The sequence below is a fragment of the Suncus etruscus genome, chromosome 20, assembly GCF_024139225.1.
Source record: "Suncus etruscus isolate mSunEtr1 chromosome 20, mSunEtr1.pri.cur, whole genome shotgun sequence".
Lineage (NCBI taxonomy): Eukaryota > Metazoa > Chordata > Mammalia > Eulipotyphla > Soricidae > Suncus > Suncus etruscus.
Window position 1 is genome coordinate 456,020 of NC_064867.1, and position 25,686 is coordinate 481,705.

At 43.2% G+C, this 25,686-nt stretch overlaps 1 protein-coding gene across 1 annotated transcript in view; it reads right to left on the reverse strand.

The window, feature by feature from the left end:
* Nucleotides 1-23,208, reverse strand: part of ENTPD3 (ectonucleoside triphosphate diphosphohydrolase 3) — a 49,467-nt gene extending 26,259 nt beyond the window's left edge. The window contains exons 1-3 of the mRNA XM_049766406.1: nt 23,169-23,208; nt 14,076-14,203; nt 3,969-4,086 (exon numbers count right to left, since the gene is read on the reverse strand). Of these exons, the coding sequence (XP_049622363.1) occupies nt 3,969-4,086; nt 14,076-14,203; nt 23,169-23,208 (286 nt within the window). The remainder of the gene's footprint in view (nt 1-3,968; nt 4,087-14,075; nt 14,204-23,168) is intronic.
* Nucleotides 23,209-25,686: the final 2,478 nt, after the last annotated feature.

Here is a 25,686-nt window from a genome sequence, read left to right on the forward strand (position 1 = left end):
AGTTAGACTTTATTTATTTATTTATTTATTTATTTATTTATTTATTTATTTATTTATTTATTTATTTATTATTTTTCTTTGAGCCTTCCAAACAGTGCTCTGAGGTCTCAGAGACCACTCCCAGTTTTTTTTGTTTGTTTGTTTTTTGGGTGGGGAGGAGGCACATCTAGCAATGTTTAGGGATCCATTAGGGATTACTCCTGGTTCTGCACTCAGGAGTGACTACTGGCAGTCAGTACTCAGGGGACTATCCCTGATCAGATCAGGATTGATGGCATGCAAGGCAAGGCAAATTCTTTATCCGCTCTAGTGTTTCGCTGGCCCCTCCTAGGAATTCTTGGTCAAATGAGCTAGTGGTTCAATGTATGGCCCAAAGAAGCAATATTTTTTTAGTGTTGAGAACCACCAGAATAACCCCTGGTGATTAGGGCTCTCCGGAGATACATATTGTTTAGGAAGCTATGTGCTGCCACAGATCAGTTCAGAGTAGACCACATGCCTTGTATGTGTCCTGACCCCTCACCTCTCTCTCTACCAACCCAAGACAAATGTTTTGTGTGTGTGCCAAGGATTGAGCCCAGCAGAACTTCCTATGTGTGAGGCAAGTGAGCTAATGATGTGCCATCTTCAGCCATAAGTACACAACTCTTGTGACAGAGGAGCTTGGTAGGTGTCTGAAACTATAAACTCTGGAAGCAGAGTGCTAGCACGGCAGGTAGAGCATTTGCCTTGCACACAGCCAATCTAGGTTCGATCCCCAGCATCCTTTATGATCCCCTGAGTCTTCCAGGAGTAATTTCTGAGCATAGAACCAGGAGTGGTCCCTGAGCACTGCTGGGTATGACCCCCCCAAAAAAAAAGGAAAATAAAAAAGACCCATCAAAACCTAAAACTATGAACTCTAAAGCATGGTAGATCACCCATGAATTAAGTGTTAACAGTTAACACTTAATTGCCATTTACAATTGAACAGGGAGTGGACAACTCCTTTAAATATACAATTTCACTTACTCTTTATTTTAATTTATTGGGGGGGGGGTCACATCAGCCATGAGTAAAAGTACTCAGGTCTTATTCCTCACTTAGGACAGAGGCCTGAAGGTGACATATGGGTACTGGGAATAAAAACACAGGTCAGCTGCATGCAAGGCAAGTACCCTTCCCTTTGAACAATCTCTCCAGCTCAAATTAAGTATTTTCTATTGGGTCGGTGGAATAATCTGATGATGCCTATCTTAGAGACAAGAAGGCTACAACTCAAAGGGGTTCTGCACAGCTCAAACATTGGGAGAAGGCCCATCTGAACCACTCTCCTATACTCTCTGCTCACTTTTCTTGAAGCAGGCAGGCTCTTTCTTCAACACAAGCACCCCTCCCAATCCTGCTTATGTGAGGAGGGAGGAAAGGCTAGAACAGAGCCACACTTGGCTGAGGTCAGAGCAAGGGCATGGCAGTCTGTGTCCTATGAATTACGGTACCAGAATGCTTGGCCCACACCATAGTGCTTATTGTGGTAAGCCAGTCCAGCACACAGAAGCCACTTGTGGCATCACTGTTTGCTTTTCTGGGTTTGCCTCAGCTACAGAGAGCTGCCTCATCTCTCTGTTGACCTTCCCAGGATGGCAACACCCAAGGACCAAAGGATGACTGGCAGGGGCCAACCATGGGTATCTAAAAAGGTCTCTTGGATAAAGTTAATTTTGCCACATGACTTCCCAAAACAGATAATCTGTCAATACACTGAGGGGAATGAATGAGCTGTGTAGGGCCAGAAAAACTAGTCCCAGCTCTCTAACTACTAGCCTGTGGGCTGAGGCAATACCTATAACCTGTTCAGGTAGGGAGCCTCAGGTATGCTCCCACACTACAGTAGTCTAAAGGAGCCTGGAAGAAGTGCACGCAAACACTCATTGAAAGTGCTCCACTGTGTGTCTAAAATCTTCTAGAAGGATATTTTTGTGGCCTTAGGCTAAGGAAGGGTTTCTTTGAAAAAAGAGTGCTTAGGGATGCAGCTCAGTGGTAGAGCCTTGAAGGTGTAAGGCCCTGGGTATTATGCCCAGCATCGCAAAATAAAACAACTATATGTATACACACACACACACACACACACACACACACACACATATAGCTGTATTTAAATAACAACCCATAAAGATAATAACTACATAAAATTAAGATATCTTACTCATCAAGACATTATGGAGAGGATAAAGACAAACCTTAAACCATGAGAGAATTTTATAATATTCTATATAATACCATATGTAGCAATGGTAGCAAATCACTCATTCAGATAATTAAAAAGAATCTCAACAGATCAATAAGAAAAATAGATAATTCAATAAAAAAATCAGCAAAAAATTATAAATGCCCCCCCAAAAGAAATGGACAAACATCTATGAAAAGATGAGTCCCCAGGACAGGTAAAGGCCCATCATCAGGGAACTCAATATAGATGAGTCCTAAAAGCCCAATATTCCAAAACAAAGTGAGTTATAGAAGAATATACTCTTTATTCTGTTTACTTAAATATATGTTTGATTCTTAGTTTCAAAACCCAGAAAAGCTAAATACATAAACTGTGAAGAAGAATGAGGAAAGAATTTTATTTTGTATGTTTTTTGTTTGGTTTTGTTTTGGGGCCACTCTCAGCTGTGCTCAGAGATTACTCATGATTCTGTGACATCAATGACTGTTGGTGGACTTGGGAGCCCCACGTGGGCTCCAGGGATGAAATTTGGGTTGGCCAAATGCAAGGCAATGCCCTATCCTCTGTACTAACATGTCAGCCCCTGAATGAGAAGAGTTAACCTGAAAGGCTGTTTTACAGGGAGGCTGCATGGAAAGACCATTAAAGATGCTAATGTTATTTGATAATTTTTTGCTTGTTTTGGGACCACACCTGGCAACTCTGCACTCAGAAATCGTTCCTGGCAGGCTTGAGGACCATATGGAATACCAGGGATCGAACCTGGGTCCGTACCGGGTTGGCAGCATGCAAGGCAAATGCCCGGCCATCATGCTATCACTCCGGCCCAGTTTGATAATTTCTGTTTCAGTTTACAACATTTTTTTAATTTTTATACAGCCTGAGAGCTAAGATAGCTTTTTATTTTTTAAATGGAGGAGGAAAATTGACAGAAAACTCCTATCTTGTGACACATAAGAATCTATGAAAGTTATAATTTCCAGGTCCTTAAATAAAACTTTCTCAAAGCCAAGAGAGCCTTCTGTGTCCATTTTGTCTCTCTTACTTCCCTCTGTCTACCACATCCACGGCACAACCCATAACCAGCCCTTTCCAAGTTAGAAGCCTGTTTTCGTGTGCTGCTCATGTTTTTGCATGTCTTATGAGCCAAAGCACTGGCTGCCTTTGTTCTAGACTCCCTTTTCAAACATATTTGCACTGAAATGCTCAGACAACAGAAGGAGCACCTCCACGCCCTTCCCAACTTCTTCCAGAGTCAGAAGCAGGTATGCTCAATACCCAAATCAGACTACAGATTCCCTCATCTCTGCATCCCTCTTCTGTAACACAACCCACAGTGTGAACAGGTATGCTCAGGCCCCCCTGCATTCTAAGCAAATTGGGGTTCAAAGAACTTGCACAAGATAATGAGGAAGTCTTGTCAGCTTCTGTTAGTGTGATGATGATATTCCTTTCCCACTCCAGGACCTGGTATCTTCACCAGTGTCCCTGAAAGTATTGAGGGACAGTTTAAAAAAAATTCATCCTACCCTCTCCACATGTTCCAGACAGGAGAGAAATGAGAATCAAAGGAGGAACTGGCTGCGTCAGGGTCACACACTGAGGGTTATTAGCAGCCCTAAGATAGGAGTTTACTACAGTCTTCGAGCACTCAGCCCGGAGTTTCATTTTCCGCCATTAGGCTGCTTCTGGGGACTTTTTCAGGCCTCCCACTCTATGGGTTTCCTTTGAGGTCTCATAGATGCACTCTGGACCTTACCTTTCACACTACATTTGAAGGTTTCACTGACCACTCCTGTATTATTCTCCTTCTCCGATGGCCACTGATACACGTAGATTGTCGTTCTGGAAGACCCAGCATCCAGCACGATTCCATACTGAATGAACAAGGAAAAGGAAAGTCAGAAATGGTTCCTTTCTGCAGGCTTCTTTTCCAGTGGGTCACCAAAAAAATCCCAATTCTCTAAAGAGCTTACTTCTCACCTTTTCACATAGGTAGATTCCAAGGGAAAGCTGCACCCGAGACCAATTCGATCAGAATATATATTAGGTATTACATATATAATATCTATTTATCTATCTGCCTATATATATTTTTTGCTTAATTTTGGGCCACACGTGGTGGTCATCAGGGATCACTCCTGATGATACTCAGAGGACCATATATGGTGCCTGAGATAAAAACCAAAGTCAGCAATATGCAAGACAAGCCCCTTAGCTCCATTGGCTTTGAAAAGTCCCTGTGTGATTTGGAATATGCAGCCAAGGTAGGGAATCAGCACATGATGCCATTTGCAAAGCCAGTTCTTAGGTTGCTCTTCCTTTGGATCTCCATGGATAGAGCTGGAAGAAGCCACTGAGGTCTCAGAAGGAAAACTTAATGCCTCTTGTCTAAGCTTCCAGGCTTATCTGCCTGGGCAGAAATAAGCAAGAGAATTACAAGTAGGAAGATCTCACAGGGTGGGTCACAGCACTTGGAATTCATAACTGAGGAAGGTAAAATCAAAATACAAAAAAAAAAAAAAAAAAAAAAAAAAGGACAACAGGGTGCTGAGCAGATGGACAGCAGGTGATCGCCAGAGTGCATTAGGGCTGAGATGTACAGGAGTGGAGGTGTGGAGGCTGGGTGTCAGGGCCCATCCCTCCAGATCCCTGGGGACTGTCACTTGAAGGCACAAACTGGCACAACCCTGAATCAAGCCTGACCAAGACAGAGCACGAGTTAGCAGCCTCTGAGGAATAAAATGAACAATGCAGGCTCGGGTGGCTCGCTGGAACCTGGGCATGGACGCCTTCTGGGAAGGAGCATTTTCTCCTCCCAGAGACCAGCCATGCTGTCCTCACAGTACGTAGACCCAGGGGCTATAGCTTGGGATGGGATCTGTGTAAAACACCCAGCCTCTCTGACGTCCCTCTTTAGACAGCTTGCTTTCCAAAGTGAACAGGGATCCAGAAAAATCAGGGAAGCTAAATAAAGTTACAAGGCAAGGAGGAGGACAAAAACCACATGCCACCAATCAGCTGCATTAACACCTTACTCCCATTTTTTAGTCTTCTGTGTACAGCCAGAACTGCTGATTCCCGGAGGTGTGATATATGAATGCTTTTAAACCAACAGAGTTATGCTCTCCACCATTTTTTGCAATGTGTTTTTTTTCTCAATTCATCCTGAGCATGTATCACTTGCCAGTAAAAATGGAATATTTCCCATTTAAGTATGTTAATCAAGTTTACTGTGAGATGTTCAACCAATTCCCCAATTTGAAAAAGTTGGGAGGTTTCTAATTCTCTACTCCTGATATAAATGCTTCAATTGGAACAAGACCTATTTTTTATTTTATTTTATTTTTTTTGTTTTTTAGGTCACACCCAGCTGTACTTAGGGGTTACTCATGGCTCTAAGCTCAGAAATCACTCCTGGCAGGCTCAGGGGACCATATGGGATACAGGGATTCAAACCACCACCCTTCTGCATGCAAGGCAAACACTTTACCTCCATGCTATCTCTCTGGCCCCAAGACCTGCTTTTTAATTTTCAATTTATTTTTTTTGGCTTTAGGGCCATACTTAACAGTGCTCAGGACTTACTCATGGCTCTGTGCTCAGGAACCACTCCTGGTAGGCTCAGGAAACCATCTGTAGTGCCAGGGATGAAACTTGGGCCAGCCACATGCAAGACAAGTGTTCTTTCCCTTGCACCATTGCTTCAGCACCAGGGATCATTTTATTTATTTTTTAACAGCTGCTCCACCTCCCGGATCCCAGCTTCTGCCCCCGAATGAGACAGAATATCCTGTGTACACTGGCATTTGAACCTCCACAGCCTTTTAATCTCTGCCCTTCATGCTGATACCCAGGGTTTGGGATCCTGTCCCCACAGGGAACAAGGATGGCATTGTTCACACTCTCCTGCAGGCAGAGGCCCATGGGAGAAGGGGGGAGTAAAATGCAGATTGAGACCAAAGACAACCAGAAACTCCGGAGGCCAGACCCTCCACATTCTCAGCTGCCTCCCTTCCTCCTTGCAGCTGCCACCTGTTCACTAGCCCTTGAACCTCCACTTGCCTCCAGGACTGATTGACCAGTCGAAGCAGAGCGAGAGAGAACAAGTGAACTCTCCAGAGGGCACCTGCTTTTCCCTCAAAGCTTCTGGATCAGCTGCATGCAATGCAAGAGCCTCTGCTCTCAGATACTCTCTCTGGGCACCCCCATGCCCACGTTTGGTACAACAACCCTTCACAAAGGAAGATAGATGGGGCTGGGCCAAGATCAAGAGAGAAGGCAGAAGGTCCATTGTCTGCGACTCCCTCTGAGTGCCAGTTCTCACCAGGGTGAGAGAGTTTGGGGGCTGGGTGCCCTCAGGGTCTTCTATCCAGACCCAGCTATTGGTCATGCAGCGTTATTACAGATAGACACTAAGCCAGCCTTCTCCCCTTTCATGAGCTCTTTCAAAAGAGCTCACGAAAAATCCTTCTCACATGTTTCCAGAGCTCACATCTCTGCCTCAAGGTGATTTCTCAGAGGACAGGGGTAGGAATTTCATTCAGGTCAGTGAGGTGGGTGATAACTGGATAAGCAGCAACACATGCTCTTTTGAGTTAGATGTCAGAAAGCACGCGACCTGAATTTGAAGCTGAGAAAAAAGGGTTAACCAAAGATCTAGTTTTCTGTGTGAACTCCAAGTTTCAAAACTTAAGGAACATTCAAGCTCTGGGCAAAATCAGAGGTCAAGGCCATAATAATCTGTCATAATCGTCATGGTTATAACAACGGTAGTGTTTGCTATGTTAGGCACTAAAAAGTGCTTTAGTGTTATTTATTGCCTTTATAAGGCACCTTCCATCTTCTCCTCCCATCTGACAGAAAGAGAAACTGAGGCTTGCAGTGATGATAACTTTTTAGGATCACAGACTTGGGGTAAAGCCAAGATCTAATTCACTGCCTCTAAACTGGGAGCCAGAGTCCCTCCTTTAGGCCCGGGACATTCCAAGGTGTCACAAGTAAATATTGCATAAATGGGGGGCTATGGCATGAGAAGGGGGGAACATAGGAAGAAACAAAGTTGGAAAAAAAAGCCATGCTCTGAGACATGTTGAGAAACACTGACTCTCAAACCTGAATTCAGAGGTGCTGGTTGCTAGTAAGAACTTGGCACGGTGACAGCCTTTTTTCGTGCTCACTAACAAATGAGGTAGGCAGAAATGGCTGGAGTAGAGATGAATGAATATATCTAAGGAATAAGGGCTTTCGGAGAGGGAGAGACCAAGGATTCAACTCTTCTCTCCCAATGTGGCCACCAAGCAGCAGAGATTATCAATGAGGCCCAGGAGGGTATGTTTCAACACTGCCTCAACCATCAGTTGTGTTTTGGAGAGTAATAGCCACATAGTAGAGTTTGACCCAATGTGGGGACCTAATGAATCATGAGAAGGTCACTGCAGAAAGTTAAGCCCAATGGTCACAGGTAGGGTCCTTGCCTTGCATATGGTCAACCCGGGTTAGATTCCAAGAATCCCCTGGACCCCAAGCATTACCAGTAATCAGATCCCTGAGTATCGAGCCAGGAGTAAGCATTGAGCATCACTGCTGTGTTGTCCCCCAAAAGAAAGGATAATCTCTGAAATACTGAGATTTTATGTCTCTTCAACATGTCTCTTTTAACAGTGGTATAGAAAGCAATGGCAACGGATTGCTGATGGATGACCTGGAATGACAAGCTTTCTGGACAATAGTGACTGGGGCTGGGAAAGGCAAGAAGATATAGGAGGACTTAATGGGGACCCAAGGAGAGAGTTCAAAGGGCTGGAACTCATGCTTTGTATGTAGGACCTCTCATACAACATGGTGCCCAGAGCACCATGGGGAGAGATCCTGGAATGAACATTAAGCCAGGACTAGCGCCCGAGCTCTGTCAGGTGTGGCCTAAAAATACTGGGAAGAAAGAGGAAAAAAAAATAAAATAAATTTTAAACAAAAAGGAAGGAGGGCTGGTGTGCAAGGTTTTGTGTTTTTTTCTCTTTTCCTTTTCTTCTTTTAAATTGATATTGATAGTTCCTAGAAGGACTCCTCCCAGCTTTCCTTCCCCCCACCCCAATAGAGCCACAAAACTTGAATCAGTTTGTTCTGCCTCATACATTGAGAGGGAATAAAAAGTGGATGGCACCAGGAGCAAATAGTAGCAAGAATGTTGAGTGGAAATAAAAAAAGATCAAACCTAAACACCAAATCCAAAGTCAATGACAGCAGAATCAAGATACCCAACCTACAACAAGTTATACACAAAGGGGACCTGTTACACTAGCAGTCCAGGAGGCAAAAGGGGGAATGTGGGGTGCATGCTGAGAACAGGGTGGAGGGAGGACAACACTGGTGGTGGGAATGGCCCTAATTCACTGTCACTCTGCACCTTAAATATAACTGTGAAAGACTTATAATTCACACTGGTCACAATAAAAATTTAAAAAAATTATTGGGTAGAAAAGGAGAGCTTAATGGTAATAAGGACTTGTGTGAAAAATAAAGATAAGGTCATTGTGTTTATTCCTGACGCTTGCAGAGCAGGTCAGACCAGTGAAAATAAAAAGGGTGTTGGGGGGCACTTTTGACTCTTGACTGTTTTAATAATTTTGCTTTTTTTTTTTTTTTTTTTTTTTTTTTTTTTTTTTGTTTTGTTTTTGGGTCACACCCAGCAGGGCTCAGGGATTGCTCCTGGCTCTGCACTAAGAAATCGCTCCAGGAGCAATCCCTGAGCCCTGCTGGGTGTGACCCAAAAACAAAAAAAAAAAAAAAAAAAAAAAAAAAAAAAAAAAAAAAAAAAAGCTGGGTCACACCCAGCAGGGCTCAGGGATTGCTCCTGGCTCTGCACTAAGAAATCGCTCCCCCCTACAAAGCTCTTTTTCACTCCTTAACTCTCTAACCCCTTCTCAAACATCACTAATCTAGTTTTCTCTTTTTAACTTCAGTAGTGTAGAATCGTAATCACAGTCCAAAGCTGTGCATTGTGTATGACAACCCCAAACTGTTTCAAGATACATAAAATGGACACGTATTTCTTTAGAATATTTTGTGTTTTTTCTCTGACAGCTATAATTCTTACTAAATGTTGTCTTATATAGTGATGATTCTAACCACTTTTTATGTTCTCTTTTTGAGCTGTTTAACAAGGAATTTTGGTGGAAGAGTCCCCCAGTTTAATGCTTATGATTGAATCATGTCAATGGAATCATTGTAATTGTTCTTATGGCCCCCATACGCGCCAATAACACCATGTGGCATTGCTTCTTATTTGCATAGGCACATTAAAATGGGAAAATAGTATAAATACAAATAAGATCCTATCTAATAGAGATTAGAACACACAAACCTTGTAGTGCAAAGGGACCTTACACCCTGAACATTGACATAACGACCTGGCACAGACGTCAGAAGAAAGGGCATATTCCATTCTCCCCTGAACCAGGAAAGCCATCCACGAAACATCCAGGCTGGTCTATAACATCACTTGGAAGCAATCCTCTACCATGGAAGACCTACACTGCTCAGACTTCGACCTGCTCAAAAGAGACTTCCCTTAACACTGAGAAGACTTAACAACAACAACGACCGGCTTACAGGACAGGGCTCCCTGCATTGCCCTTTGATTGTGAGGTGAAAGGAGAGGATGCTCCACGTCCTGACTTCAATGTAAGATATGCAGATTCCAGGATCTTTAATACAGAAACATGATACCAACAACAGAGACTGTGTGAAAAATAAAAGTGTGTTGGCACTACAGACAATGTATTGGATTGGACGATCTAGCTTGCTTGGAGCCTAGACTTGGTCTTGTGCCAGGAAACTTCAGGGGTCTGGTCTCTTTGTACTTAGGCCAAGGTTATTTCTTTCCATGTTCCTCATATTTTGGTGAGCCTATGCAAACAACAATTGCCACTCTAACACCATTCTTACTGTGCTCCTTTAACTCTAATCCTTAAAAAGAACTCACTTAAAATTTGAGGTTAACTTAAGCTAATATGCATGTATATGGAAATGTAAGAAAATACTATGCCTGTAATGTTTAAGGAGTTACGTAAGTTTTATGGCTTTAGATTGCCTTGTGTACTGTTAAGAAATATTATAATGTATTACAATCTGGGGACTTGAGGGACAAAGTAATTGTACATGGATTCTGTGTTATTTATCTTAATGTTCTTTGGCTGAAATTTCAAAGTTAATATATCAGCAAGGGGACTTCTGAGAATTATGTTATGGGTGATTGTCCTTCCACTGTAACTTTACCTTGTCCTCTTACTTTGCACCCTTGTTCTCATAATTAAAAATAAAAATTTAAAAAAAAAAAAAAAAAGAAATCGCTCCTGGCAGGCTCAGGGGACCATATGGGATGCCGGGGTTCAAACTACCATCTGTCCTGGATCAGCAGCTCTTCACAGCCCACTGACAATTCACACAGGAAGCCAAGCAAGGTTCATGGTAAGAAAACTAAAGCAGACCATATTCACCAGATGTCTCCTTAACCCTCAGCTCCTGTCACCCCAAGCACACATTGCAAAACAAAATCCAAGCTCTCAGAAACTCCTTTGCTCTGACGTTTCATTTACCCAGAGGACAAGGCATTCTGTGCCAGTAATCCCCCACTTCCTGCCATCTTTATCCGTGTTTATGGCCTGAGAGCAAGAGTCTGGAGCTAGGAAAACTGTCTTCTTTGAACTGACTGCTCATTGGTAATGGATGTTTTCTGGCACTTCCAAACCTTTCCTGGAAGCCCAGTATCCCAAAGGGACCTGAGAGTTCATTACTCTTCATAAGGTAGCTGCTCACATTCCTTCAGAGCTTATCCCAGCTGCGCTCAGCCCCACATTTCCCTGTACCTTATGACTTAAACCCAAAGTCCACACTGGGCTGGAAATCCCAGAGCTGGCACCCCCATCTGTTGGTATGCAAATAAACTTATGCCCAAGTTCAGGGCCCTGTGGCTCCTAGGAAGGGCAAGTCTGACTGAATTCCGCTCCATTTTGCAAGGATGGAAACCCAAGTGCCCACAGAATGACCTTCTGGGTAACAGGGCCCCACTGGTCACCTTCCCTAGATCTCACTTTCCCAATCCTTACCCCCACATCCTGGGGTCAACTGCTAATGACAATTTTGTGCCCCCAGTTTTGACCAGAACTCACACTCGAATAGGAGCCTTAAACTATTATCCCTTCCTTCAATAGACACCCCCATGGAGGCCCAGAATCTTCTTTTCTGCACTCATGCAGCTCTTTACACTTTTTAATGTGGCTCTTTTGTGTGCCAGGCGGCCGTTTCAGGAGTCAGGACTTGCCGACCACTGTAAAAGACATCTGTCTCAATTATCCAGGATTTTCCAGGTCAGACTCAGCTCTTTCCAAACTCTTTTCCCAAACAGGGGAAAGAAGTAGGGGTTTCTCTGAGCAGTTTTTACTGTGAAACTTGAGAAATATTTTAAAAATCTGGAGGTCACTGGTGGTGGCAACATTGAACTGGTGAAGGGGGAGGTTCTTTGTTTTTAATATAACTAAAACCCAACTACAAACATGCTTGTAATCATGATGCTCAAATAAAGATATTTACAAAACAAAAATAAATAATAGATGTTTGCCCTGCCCTGCCTCTCCTTCCACTCTCCCTCTCTGCTACCACTCTTTCTCTTTCCTTCCAGCCCCAAACCCTGGCAACGCCACAGAGTAAAGAGCCTCATGCACCTGGGTTGACTGTAGCATGTAGGGTAGCTGTATACAATTCTTTTCTTCTTTTCATTTATTGTGTACTTTGTGAGATCTCTCTAACCTCTCATCTCTACTGCCTGCCAGTAGCTGCCCTCAAACCAGTGATGGGGGTCTGTCCTAGGAAGAGGTGCACATAGATTCTGGATTCTGGGTCCTAGGCAGCATAGCATATTCTAGAAGAGGAAGCCTTGCTCTGGGTGGCAATATGTCCTTGTCCCAGGAGGGGAAACTGACACTGTGTAGCCCCTGACATATGGTGGCCCAGGATATGAGTCCAAAATTGCTATGGCTTAAAAATGATACTAGCTTTGTGCTTGCTTAGCTGGGAGGACAGTTCAGCAACTCTTCTTGTATCTGTAGCCGGCTGTCCTCTCCATATCTCCTCCTGCAAAAGGAGGCCACACTCTCCTACCAGAGGCCAGTCCTTGCATCTCAAGTTGGTATCAAGAGTAGGTGGGAGGCAAAGAAAGAGAGCCCTGAACATGGGAGGAGGTGATATTTCACTGGGGTCCTGGCAGCCAAACCTATACCTCCTCATCTGCAAAGTGCTCACAGAGCTTGCTTTCCTCACCTGCTATAGTTGGCACATGATTAACTGAGACGACTTCAGGGAAAGGCTCATGAAATTGAACCACAGCATACAACATGTGAGAAGATGATGGCACTCTTGGTTGCAATCGTGACGTGATAGTTTAGAGAAGAAGGAGGCTTTCTGTGTCTGGATCTTGGGGAAATTGTTTTGCTAGGCCTCGGCTAATGTTTATGGATGGCCACGTAAGTTTAGTTTCTTCTCAACTTAAGACAGGAGTGTAAGGATTACTTATAAGGGCTGTTTATTTCTTTGTTTGTAGTATTGAACCCAGGGTTCAAAACCAGTCTCACACATGAGAGGTATATAGTCTACTCAGCTGCTGGGCTGAAATATTTTTTTATTTTTAAATGTATGTCCCTTAGTTCAACATGTCAAAATGTTGTCATTTCTATACCAAAATGCACCACACTTTTTATACTAGCATTGAAATCCCTGGGTACTTCTCACAGGCTCCAGGATCCCTGGAATCTGGGGTTTAGGGATGGGGTAAGTGGCTACTACTACCCTACTAGTCACTGTGGGTCTTTGCAGTGTCAAGGTTGTTCTTCATCGTTTCAGTGCATTTCTCTTCCTTGTAGCTAAGCCCAGTCCACATATCCCAATCACTACTCCAGGGAGCAAAAGGGCCGAGATTCTCAAGTACAATCTCATATAAATTAAGCAAATGCCATGATCCTTTAAATCTTTTAGAAAAGTGACCTCAAGGACAGGAACAATAGCACAGTGGTAGGGCATTTGCCTTGCACATGGCCAACACTGGATAAACCCCAGTTCGATTCCCGGCATGGTCCCCCAATCCTGCCAGGAGTGATTTCTGAGTGCAGAGCTAGGAATAACCCCTGAATGCTGCCAGGTGTGGCCCCAAAACAAAACAAACAAAAGGGACCTCAAAATGCCAGATCAAATTCACTCACAGAGCAAAACAATATTAGTTTGTGTCTTATGTTTTAAAACACTTTAGTTCAGGGGCCAGGGTAGTCGTATAACACTAGACCTGTATGTGGGAGGCCCTACGTTTGATCTCTGCTGCCCCACCAAAAATAAACAGTAACATAATAAAACAGAACAACAACCACAAACCCCTCAGAAACAGAGGCTTTGAATAAGTACTAACAAAAGGAAAGATGAAGGAAGAAATCAGATGGCCAAAATCAAATGCTATGTGTGATTTAGAGAACAAGACTGAATTCCTTGGCTCTTATGCCCCCCCCAAGCTATTTTTTTATGTTTCTATGTGTTTAAGTCTTAAGATATGGAGCTGAAGAGATAGTACAGTGGATAGGGCACTCGTCTTGCATTCTACCAACCCAGTGAGGAGTCAGAGAAATATCACTCCATCTTGGAAGGGTGTCTGTCATTAATCTACAGCTTTAGACAACAGTATTCTCTAGAATTTTCTCCTGGGATCTTATACCACTTCCAACTGGCTGAAGGAGATAGGACTTTCTTCTTTCCTGACCATGGCTTTGAAATAATTGATGGTATGGCCCCTGTCTTCCCTGTGGGGCCTATTTTTTTTCATTTTTACCTTCAGTCCTGGAAGGAGGACCTCTCTGTGGTGAATCTGGATGATTGTAATTGTCAGAAGCACTATAAGGCTCACCAGCAAGACCACCAAGGTAATGATGGCTGGGACTCTGGAGAAGGTCTTGAGGCCTGAAATAAGAAAATCCACAAGATCCTTACTGGGAAAAGAGGAATCAGGCAGCTGACCTTCTCTGTAAAACTCATGAACTGGTTTCAAATCCATGTGCATAAGTCACTTCTGGTGTGAGATCTACACTTTGAGAAGAGAACAGTCATCGGGCTCCCAACACTCCTTTAAACTCCTTCTCCCCAGTCAAAAGGCAGAACTAAACGTGCTTGCAAAGAAGACAGGCATAGTTCAGTTTTCTGATATTTCTCAAAGTGCATGTTATTTGTACTTTCTGGGATGATTTGTCACAGCATTTGTTTCTATGTGGACTTTAAAATGTTGTGTTTCTTATTAAGGCAAGTGAGGGATTTTATTTACAAATAATCCCAGAATGTGGGAGATAGCTGAGAGATTCTAAGTTCTATCCTGCTTCAAGCTATCAATCCCTCCTTCTCCATTCCAGAGTACCACTGGGTGCCATTTGGGCAACCCCCCAGCACCACTGTGCTGCCAGGCAAGAATGTTGTAGGAAGTATCCCAGGCTTCCCAGCAGGCCCCTATAAAAATCAAATTCCTTGCAGAAAAATAAAAATAGGTCAGTCCTGTCCTTCAGATTGAATTAGTCCTTTGAAGTCCAGAGCACATTAACTTATTGTTGAATAAATGTAAATGCGCTGAATGTTTAAAAACACTGATTCTGAGTGCCATTTCCCTTTGTGCAGTACAGTTTTAGGAGGCTGACCTGCACCTTCTCAAACAGACAAATTGGGCTTCAATCTACATGCTCCCTCACAGGTGGGGCATGTAAAATATGTAAAATCTGCGTAACAAATAAGTCCACTTAAAGGCAAGAAAAAAAGTAAGTACAAGAATAATGAACCAAATAAATAGCCCTGATTCAATTATGTTTGTTGTATAATAATACAAGATCAAAATCATCATATTGGGTTATTGATCAAAGTAACATTAGCTAGCTAAAGGGTAAATGGGACCTTAATAAACCAGAGTGAGTTAATGAAAAAATATTCATTTTAGAGGGTGCTCAGGACTAATGCCTGGTTTAGGGGTCGCTCCTGTTGAACTTTGGGCCCATGTGAAATGCAAAGAATCAAACCCAGGACAGTCACAAGCAAAGCAAGCAGCCTATACACTAGACTATAGTTTCTGGTCCCAGTGAATGAAAATGTGAATAGGTTTTTTTTTAATAAAAAGGTAGGAGAAAGAGAACAGAAGCTAAAGGTTTCCTTTCCAACAACTTCTCATCTTCTCCCATGGGAAAGAATTTACATTTTTTGCCTGTAAGAGGCTTGGGCTGGATCCCTGTTACTGCATGTTCCTCCCATCACCAATAGGAGCAACTCCCAAGAGCAATGCACCAGGAATAGTCTGAGGACCATGAGATGTGGCACAACAAAAACAACAACAACAATAAAAACAAAACAAAACAAAACAGCAAACTAAAGAAATCATACTACATGGCACTGAAATAGCTCCTCTATGTGAAGGTCTCAAAGAGGCAAATAGCAGAAATCAGAACACTCATTTCCTGGGCTTTGGGCAGGATTCACTTGGAAAGGAACATGCAGGTTTTCTGAGCTAACAAAAATACTTTCTATCTTGGCAAAGGGGGCTGGTGTGCGATGCATGCTGGGAACAGAGGTGGAGGAAGAACAACACTGGTGTTGGGGACGGCCCTAAGTCATTGGCACTATGTACCTTAAATATTGCTGTGAAAGATTTGTACTTCTCTTTGATCACAATAAAAATTATTCATAGGGGCCGGTGAGGTGGCACTCGAGGTAAGGTGTCTGCCTTGCAAGTGCTAGCCAAGGAAGGATCGCTGTTCGATCCTCCGGCATCCCATATGGTCCCCCAAGCCAGGGGCAATTTCTGAGTGCTTAGCCAGGAGTAACCCCTGAGCATCAAATGGGTGTGGCCCCAAAAGCCAAAAAACTTATTTATAAAAAATACTTTATATCTTATAGGATTGTGGGGTATATACTCATGTCATAATGCATCAAACTTTTCAAAGGCATTTTGTGAAAAGTTGGAAATCAAAGCAAACCAGCTTCTCAGGTACAATTTACATTGTAAAAATTCTTATAAATTGGGCCCAGAGAGATAGCATAGCGGTGTTTGCCTTGCAAGCAGCCGATCCAGGACCAAAGGTGGTTGGTTCGAATCCCGGTGTCCCATATGGTTTCCCGTGCCTGCCAGGAGCTATTTCTGAGCAGACAGCCAGGAGTCACCCCTGAGCATCGCCGGGTGTGGCCCAAAAACCAAAAACCAAAAAAAAAAAATTCTTATAAATTGCCTCTATCTTAAAAACATAGTCAAGAACACTCAATTGAGGATAAAAGTCATTTAGTTCACTATGTGTAATACTATCTATTTTAACTAAAAACATTTGATTAAAATATTGATTAATAGTTTTGGGAGACATTATGGCATAAATATAAATCAAAACATTCAAATGGCAGAACTACGATAAATTTTGTCATAACAGAAAAGTCACTGGATTTAAGAAATCTCAGTTTGTCTCTCATTAATTTTATACTGAAATGTAAATTAATTAAAATAGAAAAAAAATAAACCTCTTGGGGTCAGAGCAATAGTATAACATATACTTGCCTGGCATGTGGCCAATCCAGGTTTAATCCTTGGTATACCATATGGTTCTTAGATCTCCTGAGCACTGGCAGGAGTAATTTTAGGTGCCGAGCAAGGAGTACCTCCTGAGAATCTCATGGGTTGGTAGGATTAACATCATTAAAATGAAAATACTCCCATCAGATAAGGGGCTAATATCCAAAATATACAAGGCACTGACGAAACTTTACAAGACAAAAAAAAAAATCTAATCCTATCAAAAAACGGGGAGAAGAAATGAACAGACACTTTGTAAAAGGAGAAATACAAATGGCCAAAAGGCACATGAAAAAATGCTCCACATCACTAATCATCAGGGAGATGCAAATCAAAACAACTATGAGGTACCATCTCACACCACAGAGATTTGCGTACCTCACAAAGAACGAGAACAAGCAGTGTTGGCAGGGATGTGGAGAGAAAGGAACTCTTATTCACTGCTGGTGGGAATACTGTCTAGTCCAACCTTTATGGAAAGCGATATGGAGATTCCTCCAAAACCTGGAAATTGAGCTCCCTTATGATCCCGTTATACCACTCCTAGGGATATACCCCAGGAACACAAAAATACAATACAAAAATCCCTTCCTCACACCTATGTTCATTGCAGTGCTATTTACAATAGCCAGACTCTGGAAACAACCAAGATGCCCTTCAACAGATGAATGGCTAAAGGAACTAACTGCACATATACACAATGAAATATTATGCAGCCGTCAGGAGAAATGAAGTCATGAAATTTGTCATGAAATTATGAAATAATGGAATCCATTATGCTGAGTGAAATAAATCAGAGGGAGAGAGATAGATGCAGAATAATCTCACTCACCTATGGGTTTTAAGAAAAATAAAAGACATTTTTACAATAAATTCACAGAGACAAAGAGAGGAGGGCTGGAAGGTCCAGCTTACGACATGAAGCTCACCACAAAGAGTAGTGATTGCAGTTAGAGAAATAACTACACTGAGAACTATCCTAACAAAGTGAATGAATGAGGGAAGTAGAAAGAAAGCCTGTCTCGAGTACAGGCAGGGGTGGGGTGGAGAGGAGGGAGACTTGAGACATTGGTGGTGGGAATTTTACCGGTGAAGGGGGTGTTCTTTTCATGACTGAAATCATACAACTACAATCATATTTGTAATCATGGTGTTTAAATTAAGATAATTAGAGAAAGAAAGAAGAAAGAAAGAAAGAAAGAAAGAAAGAAAGAAAGAAAGGAAGGAAGGAAGGAAGGAAGGAAGGAAGGAAGGAAGGAAGGAAGGAAGGAAGGAAGGAAGGAAGGAAGGAAGGAGAGGAAGGAAGGAAGGAAGGAAGGAAGGAAGGAAGGAAGGAAGGAAGGAAGGAAGGAAGGAAAAGGAAGGAAGGAAGGAAGGAAGGAAGGAAGGAAGGAAGGAAGGAAGGAAGGAAGGAAGGAAGGAAGGAAGGAAAGGATACATGTCTGTCATCATGAGGAGATTAGAAGCAGCTCCACCAGCTACTTCACAGTGCTCTCTCATCCTTGGTGAAGTCCACCATGAAATCTGCCAACTCTTCGGCCCACCTCTTTGATTTCTCTGCAGTACAGATGCTGCCATCGACACTTTCTGATGGCAAAATGCCTATCGAAACCTTAGTTCTTCTATCTTGCCCCAAGGAAGGCCAACTCTACTGCAATGGGAGGCAATTTGTTAGTATTTATAAAACTTACAAATACTTATGACCTCAGACTGGCATCTGCAAAGTTATTCCACAGAACTAGCCCTGTGTGTATGAAGGGTCATTCACAGGGAATTACAGATTAAAGAATCATTTGTGACAGCAATTGGGGGGATGTCACTAAAGCCTGAGAAGGAAATAATAGATCTACACAGTAAAGTGGTAGGCTACAAGATCAATATGCAAAAATTTATTGCTTTTCTATGAAAGAGAAAAATATTTTAAAAAATCTCATTCAAAGTTGTGCCTCAGAAAATCAAGTACCTGGAATCAACTTCACTAAAGAAGTGAAAGACCTATACAAAGAAAATGACAAAACACTAATTAAGGAATAAAAGAGGACAAAAGGAAATAAAAACACATCCCCTGCTCATGGGTTGGTAGGATTAGCATCCTTAAAATGAAAATACTCCCCAGAGCATTGTACAGATTTAATGAAATCCTTATAATGATACCCATGACATATATCAAAGAAACAGATCAAACATTTCTGAAATCCATATGGAACAATAAACCTCCCATGAATAGCTAAAGCAATCCTTGGGAAGAAAAAGATGGGAGGCATCATTTTCCCCAACTTCAAACTACTATAAACTGATAGTAACAAAAAAACTGGCATGGTACTGGAATAAAAACAGACCCACAGAACAATGGAATAGACTTGAATATCCTGAGACAAATCCTCAGATATACAATCAATTAATATTGATAATACTAATAATAAGAAACAAAAATATCAAATGTAGCAAGAAAAGCCTCTGCAACAAGTGACATTCGGGTAACTGGTCATTTAAAATTGAACCTGCATCTCTTTTTTTTTTTTTTTTTTTGGTTTTTGGGCCACACCCGGCGATGCTCAGGGGTTACTCCTGGCTGTCTGCTTAGAAATAACTCCTGGCAGGCACGGGGGACCCTATGGGACTCCGGGATTCCAACCAACCACCTTAGGTCCTGGACCGGCTGCTTGCAAGGCAAACGCTGCAGTGCTATGTCTCCAGGCCTGAACTTGCACCTCTTTATTTAATGCACAAAAGTCAAATATTTATTTATTATATATTTATAATAAATATAATAAATTCTATTAATAAACATAATAAATAATATAATTAATAATAAATATGATGAATAAATAATAAAATAGATATAATAAATAATATTTATTTAGTGCACAAAAGTCAAATATAAATAGATTAAAGACCTTGATATTAGACCTGAAACTATAAAGTGCATAGAAGAAAAGGTAGGCATACCTCTCTATGACACTGAAGCCAACAGCATTTTCATGGATAAAACACCACTGACCAAGCAGTGGAAGCAAAGATAAACAAATGAGACTATCTTAAATTAACAAGTTTCTGCACCTTGAAGGAAAGTGATCAGGATACTAATACTGCTCACAGATTGGGAGGAATGATTCACCCGATATCCATCTGATAAGCAGTTAATATCTAAGATATACAAGGCACTGAGAGAATTAGAAAGAAAAAATATAATCTCATCCAAAAATTAGGATGAACAGACATTTTCTCAAAGAAGGAGTTTAAATGGCTAATAGGCACATGAAAAAATGCTCCACATCACTAATCATCAGGGAGGTGAAAATCAAAACAACAATGAGCTATCATCTTACATCACAGAGATTGGCACACATCAAAAAGTACAAGAACAACCGGTGCTGGCATGAATGTGGAGAGAAAGGGACTCTCATTAACTGGTGGTGGAAATGTCTACTGGTCCAATCTTTTTGAAAAACAGTATGAACATTCCTCAAATAAAACCTAAATATTGGTCCCCTGTAAGACTGCTCCTGGGAATACACACTTGTACCCCAAAATAATGCAGAAAAAGATCTGCACTCCTATGTTCATTGCAACTTTATTCACAATATTCAGAATTTGTTAACAATCCAAGTGTCCAACAACAAGTGAGTAGCTAAAGAAACTATGGTACATCTACACAATGGAATACTATGCAGCCATTAGGAAAATGAAATGGAATTTATTTATTCAGAGATGGATATGGGGAGTATTATGCTGAGTAAAATGAGCCACAGGGATAAGGATAGACATAGAGTGATCATACTCATCTGTGGGAAATAAAAAAAGGATAGTATCATGATAATACCCAAAGACAATAGAGAGGGCTGGGAGGACCGGTCCATAGTAGAAAGCTTGCTGCAAAGTCTAGGTGAGTGCAGTTAAGGCAAAGAAGGAACCACTATAACAATGATAGTTGGAAATCATCACAGTGGACAATTGGGTGCTGAAAGGAGTAAAGTAACATATATACACATATATTATATAATACATTATATTAATATTTAATAAAATATTAATGTTCATTATGTACCAATATATAATATTAATATAATACAATATACACAATATTAGTATATGGTGTCTGATATACATACAATATTAATATATTAGACAATATACACAACATAATATCCTTGTTATATATTAGATAATATATGATGTTATATATAATATGTAATGCCCCTTCAGTAACGATGTTACAAACCACAGTCTGAAAAGAAAAGAGGAAGACAGAGAGAGAAAGAGAGAGAGAGAGAGAAATGTTTGCCACAGAAGCAATCAGGGGAGATGGAAGTTGTAACTGTAATTGAGTTAAACAACTTTATAACTGTGAGCAGCGATTCAAGTAAGGGTTCGGAGAGATAGCACAGTGATAAGGCGCTTGCTTTGCAAGTGGCCTGTTTTGACTCCGATTCTCAGAAACCTGTAGGGTCCCCCAGCCTGCCAGGGGCGATTTCTGAGTGCAGAGCCAGGAGTGACCCCTGAGCTCCGCTGTATGTGGCCCAGAAACCAATCAATCAATCAATGAAGCAATCAATATATAAAGTTTAAAAAATGTATTATTTAAAAATCAAAAAGCCTGGGAGGGGTTCTCAAGTGTTTGTCTGTGATCCCTGGACCAAAGCCCAAAAACCAGACCAGGGAGGCAAAGTTAAAGTCTTAACTTTCAAAAACGCCAGAGATCACTGTAAGTTACAGAGGTTTTTTTTGTTTGTTTGGCTACATCTGGCAGGCCTCAGAAATCATTCATGGCAGGTGTGGGGAACCCTACTGGAGCTGGGCATAGAAAAGTTCAAGAGAAGCACCCTTCCCTAAGGTCTTTTCAGGCCCTAAGTTTCAAAGGCTTATGGGCCTTTTTTCCCATGTCATGGTAAAAAATGTCATCTACTGGCTTCAACTCGGCCCTTTGGAAGAAAAATAGTATTTGTGACACTACAGAACATGTGTGAGAATTTCACTGTTTTTCCTTTTCTGTTTTGAAACATCTGAAAATCAAAGTCAAACAAACTCTTTAGGTACAACATTTCTTTTACCAAAAAAAAAAAAAATGATAGAGTTGTCTCTACTCTCCTAAATCAAGTCCAATTTCGAGCGAGGAGTGACTAAGGAACGGGGGGGGGGGGGGGGGCTGTAAGCAATTTCCTAACCACAGCGACAGGCTGGCTTCCCACACCCGCTGTGCTACAGCAATTTTCAGGTTAAAAAAGCTATGATTACCTTCAGTAAACCCTGGCCCGACAGAACAGCCTATTCCCAAGCCAGTGCACTGAGCCACGTCTCATTCATTTCAGGAACAGCGCCTGGAGCTGTGCTGTCATTAGAGCTGGACAAACTGTGATTACAAGGTGCTTACCTGGGAGCGAAGAGGCTGCCACAGAAGCAACTGCACACACACACACACACACACACACACACACACACACACACACACACACCTACCTGCTCCAGAGGTGAGCAGGCACACGGGTGCAAGTGTGTTAGGGTGCATGTGAGCGTGGATCACACACACACACACACACACACACACACACACACACACCTGCTCCAGGGGTGAGCAGACACACGGGTGCAAGTGTGTTAGGGGTGCATGTGAACATGGGTCTCTCTCTCTCACACACACACACACACACACGCATACACACACACGCACACACACACACACCTGCTCCAGGGGTGAGCAGGCACACGGGTGCAAGTGTGTTAGGGGTGCATGTGAACATGCGTCTCTCTCTCTCTCTCTCTCTCTCACACACACACACACACACACACACACACACGCACACACACACACCTGCTCCAGGGGTGAGCAGGCACACGGGCGCAAGTATGTTAGGGGTGCATGTGAGCGTGGGTGCCTGGGTGAGTCAGAAAGTGCCCAGGAGCTCACAAGTCTGCAAACCTCAACAAAACACCCAGGAGGTGAAGGGGGGGACGCTGCTGGTGCTGTGCCAGCAACACTGAGAAGAAGCCACATGACACGATCCTGTACCCCTCACCCCCAAATCAACGTATTCCGAAGCCAACCTTAACTTACACATGGCCGGGTAAGGGAAAGAAAACACACAGGGCCCAATTAATGGATTATGCAAACCGGAAAAACCATTCAGGCCAAACATGCATGTTAGTCCTTGTTTCTTTGCGTAGCTGTGATGCAAAGCATGACGTTTCGAGGAGGGATCCCGCTGGCGAAAGCTGGGGAGTCTTAACCCACAGAGTCACACACACCCCCATCCACCCCTGCCACCCTCTCAGGGCTGGGGAGTGGGGGAGACAGGCAGATGGGACAAAAACCATCCTGGCTGGCAGCTAGGAGCTACTAACCTGCTCGTCCACAAGGCTGGCGTGTCAGGACTGTGAACATCTTCCCCTCCGTCTGCAAGGGAGAGAGAGAGAGGGAGAAAGAGAAGACACGTGTGTGCAGGGAGCCTGGCTTCCAAGTTGGACAAACTTACATCATTTTAAAACACCCACACACACACACACAAACACCCACATACACATACAAACCTTCATGTCCTCCAAATCCAGACTGGGGGTGGGGGGGACACACAGGAATCAGCCAGGCTTCACTTAAGAGGCGGCCCAAAGCTGGGCTTGCTCCAATTCTGGTCTCACCTGTTCAAACACAAGGAAAGAAGGTTTGGGGTGCCGGTGGGGGTAGGGAAAAGGTCTTCTCCGGCAGTTTCCCGTCCACACCGAAGGCCCAAGAGAACAAATCTCTTTGCATGCAAAGAAAGCTGCTGACCCCGTGGTGACCCAACTTGGAGTGGCCAGCTAGGAGCAACCGCCTCTGGCCCTGGGGCATCCCAGGGACATCCCTCCCTCCTCTAGGGGCTTCTGCCGGCTCATGCCCCCCCCCCCAAAAAAAGCTGTTGTGCCCGGGTCCACCCCACAAGGGAGCACTCCCTCCCCACCCTGCCCTGCCTTGCCTGCTGCGTCCGCCTGGTTGGGCGATCCGGCTCCAGGCTCCAGGACAGACTCTCGCCCGACTTTCCTCTCCTCCTCGCAGGCTTGGGGTGCTTTGGGGTCCCCGGATCTCGGCTGCTCCGAGGACAGTGCTCCCCTCCGCTGAGCCCAGCAGCAGCAGCTGCAGGCGGCTCGGATCCCGGGAGGAGCCCAGGGAGGAGGGGCGTGGCCGGGGCGTGGCCAGCTGCTGGACACGCCCCGGCTGGCCTAGGCCACCTTGTAGGTCCTCCCGGTTGCCTCCTGCAGCTCCTGCAGCAGGGCAAGGCAGGGGACCCCGCTGACAGCCCACCTCTTGTCCTGGTTCCCAGTTCTAGTTCCCTCCACCTTTGCCTGAAGGAGGAGAGGTGGGTGAGGTGGGGTCTGGAATTTTGGGGTCCTGCATGGGACATGGGGGAGGTCTGCAGGCATGTGGAGGGGGGCTCGATGATCGATGATCATATGCCTCCTCTGTCTCTTGAGTTCCCTCCCCCGGCTCCCCCACACCTAAGGAGAGTGACAGAGAGACAGCAGAGGGCACTGCACTTCTGCTTGCCTAAGTGGATCCTAACTCTGTGTGCCAAGTCACGCAGTTGGGTTCAAGGAAACTGACCCGGCCATTCCCAGTGGGCCTTCTCTTTGCTTACTCCCTTAGCGATGTTACTATTGTACGTGGGTGTCATTGGGCCAAAATTCAGGACAATCACTGTCAAGAAAAGACCAAATAGAAAAGATGACAAAAAGGAAATTCAATCCCTAAAAATGCATCAAAGCCAACGTCCAGGGTTCTGGGATTTTTTTTTTTTTTTTAGCAGCTGTAGGCATTCTTCTGACCCATCTCAGTGGCTACCTGCACCCCTAAGGGTCCCTGGCATGATCCCTCTAACAACAGTCTGGTTTGGGTACAGGAATAGATCCAGAGATCTATAAAACAGAAGAGACTGTCCAATATCAGGCTAATGGATTTGGGATTTAGCACAACATAAAGAGGAGACTGAAAGAACACATTATTCAATAACGAGTGTTGAAACCACTGGCTCAACATTTGGAAAAAATCCCAATCATGCATCAAATACAAGAAATGGGTTTTAGATAGATTAAGTGTTTAAGAGTAAAAAAATAACTTAATATCCTAAAAATATACAGAATATTTTATGATATTTGGAAAGGAAAAGTTTCTTTTAGCCTGAGATCAAAGCAGGGAAATAATGTCAACAGGTCTATATTCCCGCATTATTAAAAAAAAGAAAGATTTTTTGGGAGTCACGCCCAGTGACACTCAGGGGTTAGTTCTGGCTTCGCGCTTAGAAATCGCTTCTGTCTTGGGGGACCATATGCCAGAGGATTGAACCGCAGTCTGTCCTAGGTTAACACGTGCAAGGCAAACGCCCTACAGCTTGCACCACCGCTCCAACCCGACTTTCAAAAGCTAGATTGTGTGGAATATAGGAAGTATATCATAAGTTAATATTAGAATTTAATAGTTAGAAATTGAAGGCAGTGAAAAACCATCATAGTAAAGAGATCATACAAATGTACAGAAGCATTTGAGTATCTAAATTTCTTTTGGGGTAGGGAAACACCAACTAATGTTCAGGGACTACTCCTGGCTCTGTGCAAGTCAAAACCTTAACCCTTGGGCTGGAGCCATCGCACAGCCGTAGGGCCTTTGTCTTGCATGCGGCAGACCCAGGACAGACCTGGGTTCTATCTCCGGCATCCCATATGGTCCCCCAAGCAAGCCAGGAGAGATTTCTGAGTGCAGACCTAGTTATAACCCCTGAGCATAGCCGGGTGTGGCCCAAAAACAGAAACAAAAAAACAAAAAAATAAATGATCCCTAAACTCTCTCTCCAGGCCACATATCTAGAATAGAAAAATGAAGCCATATAATCTA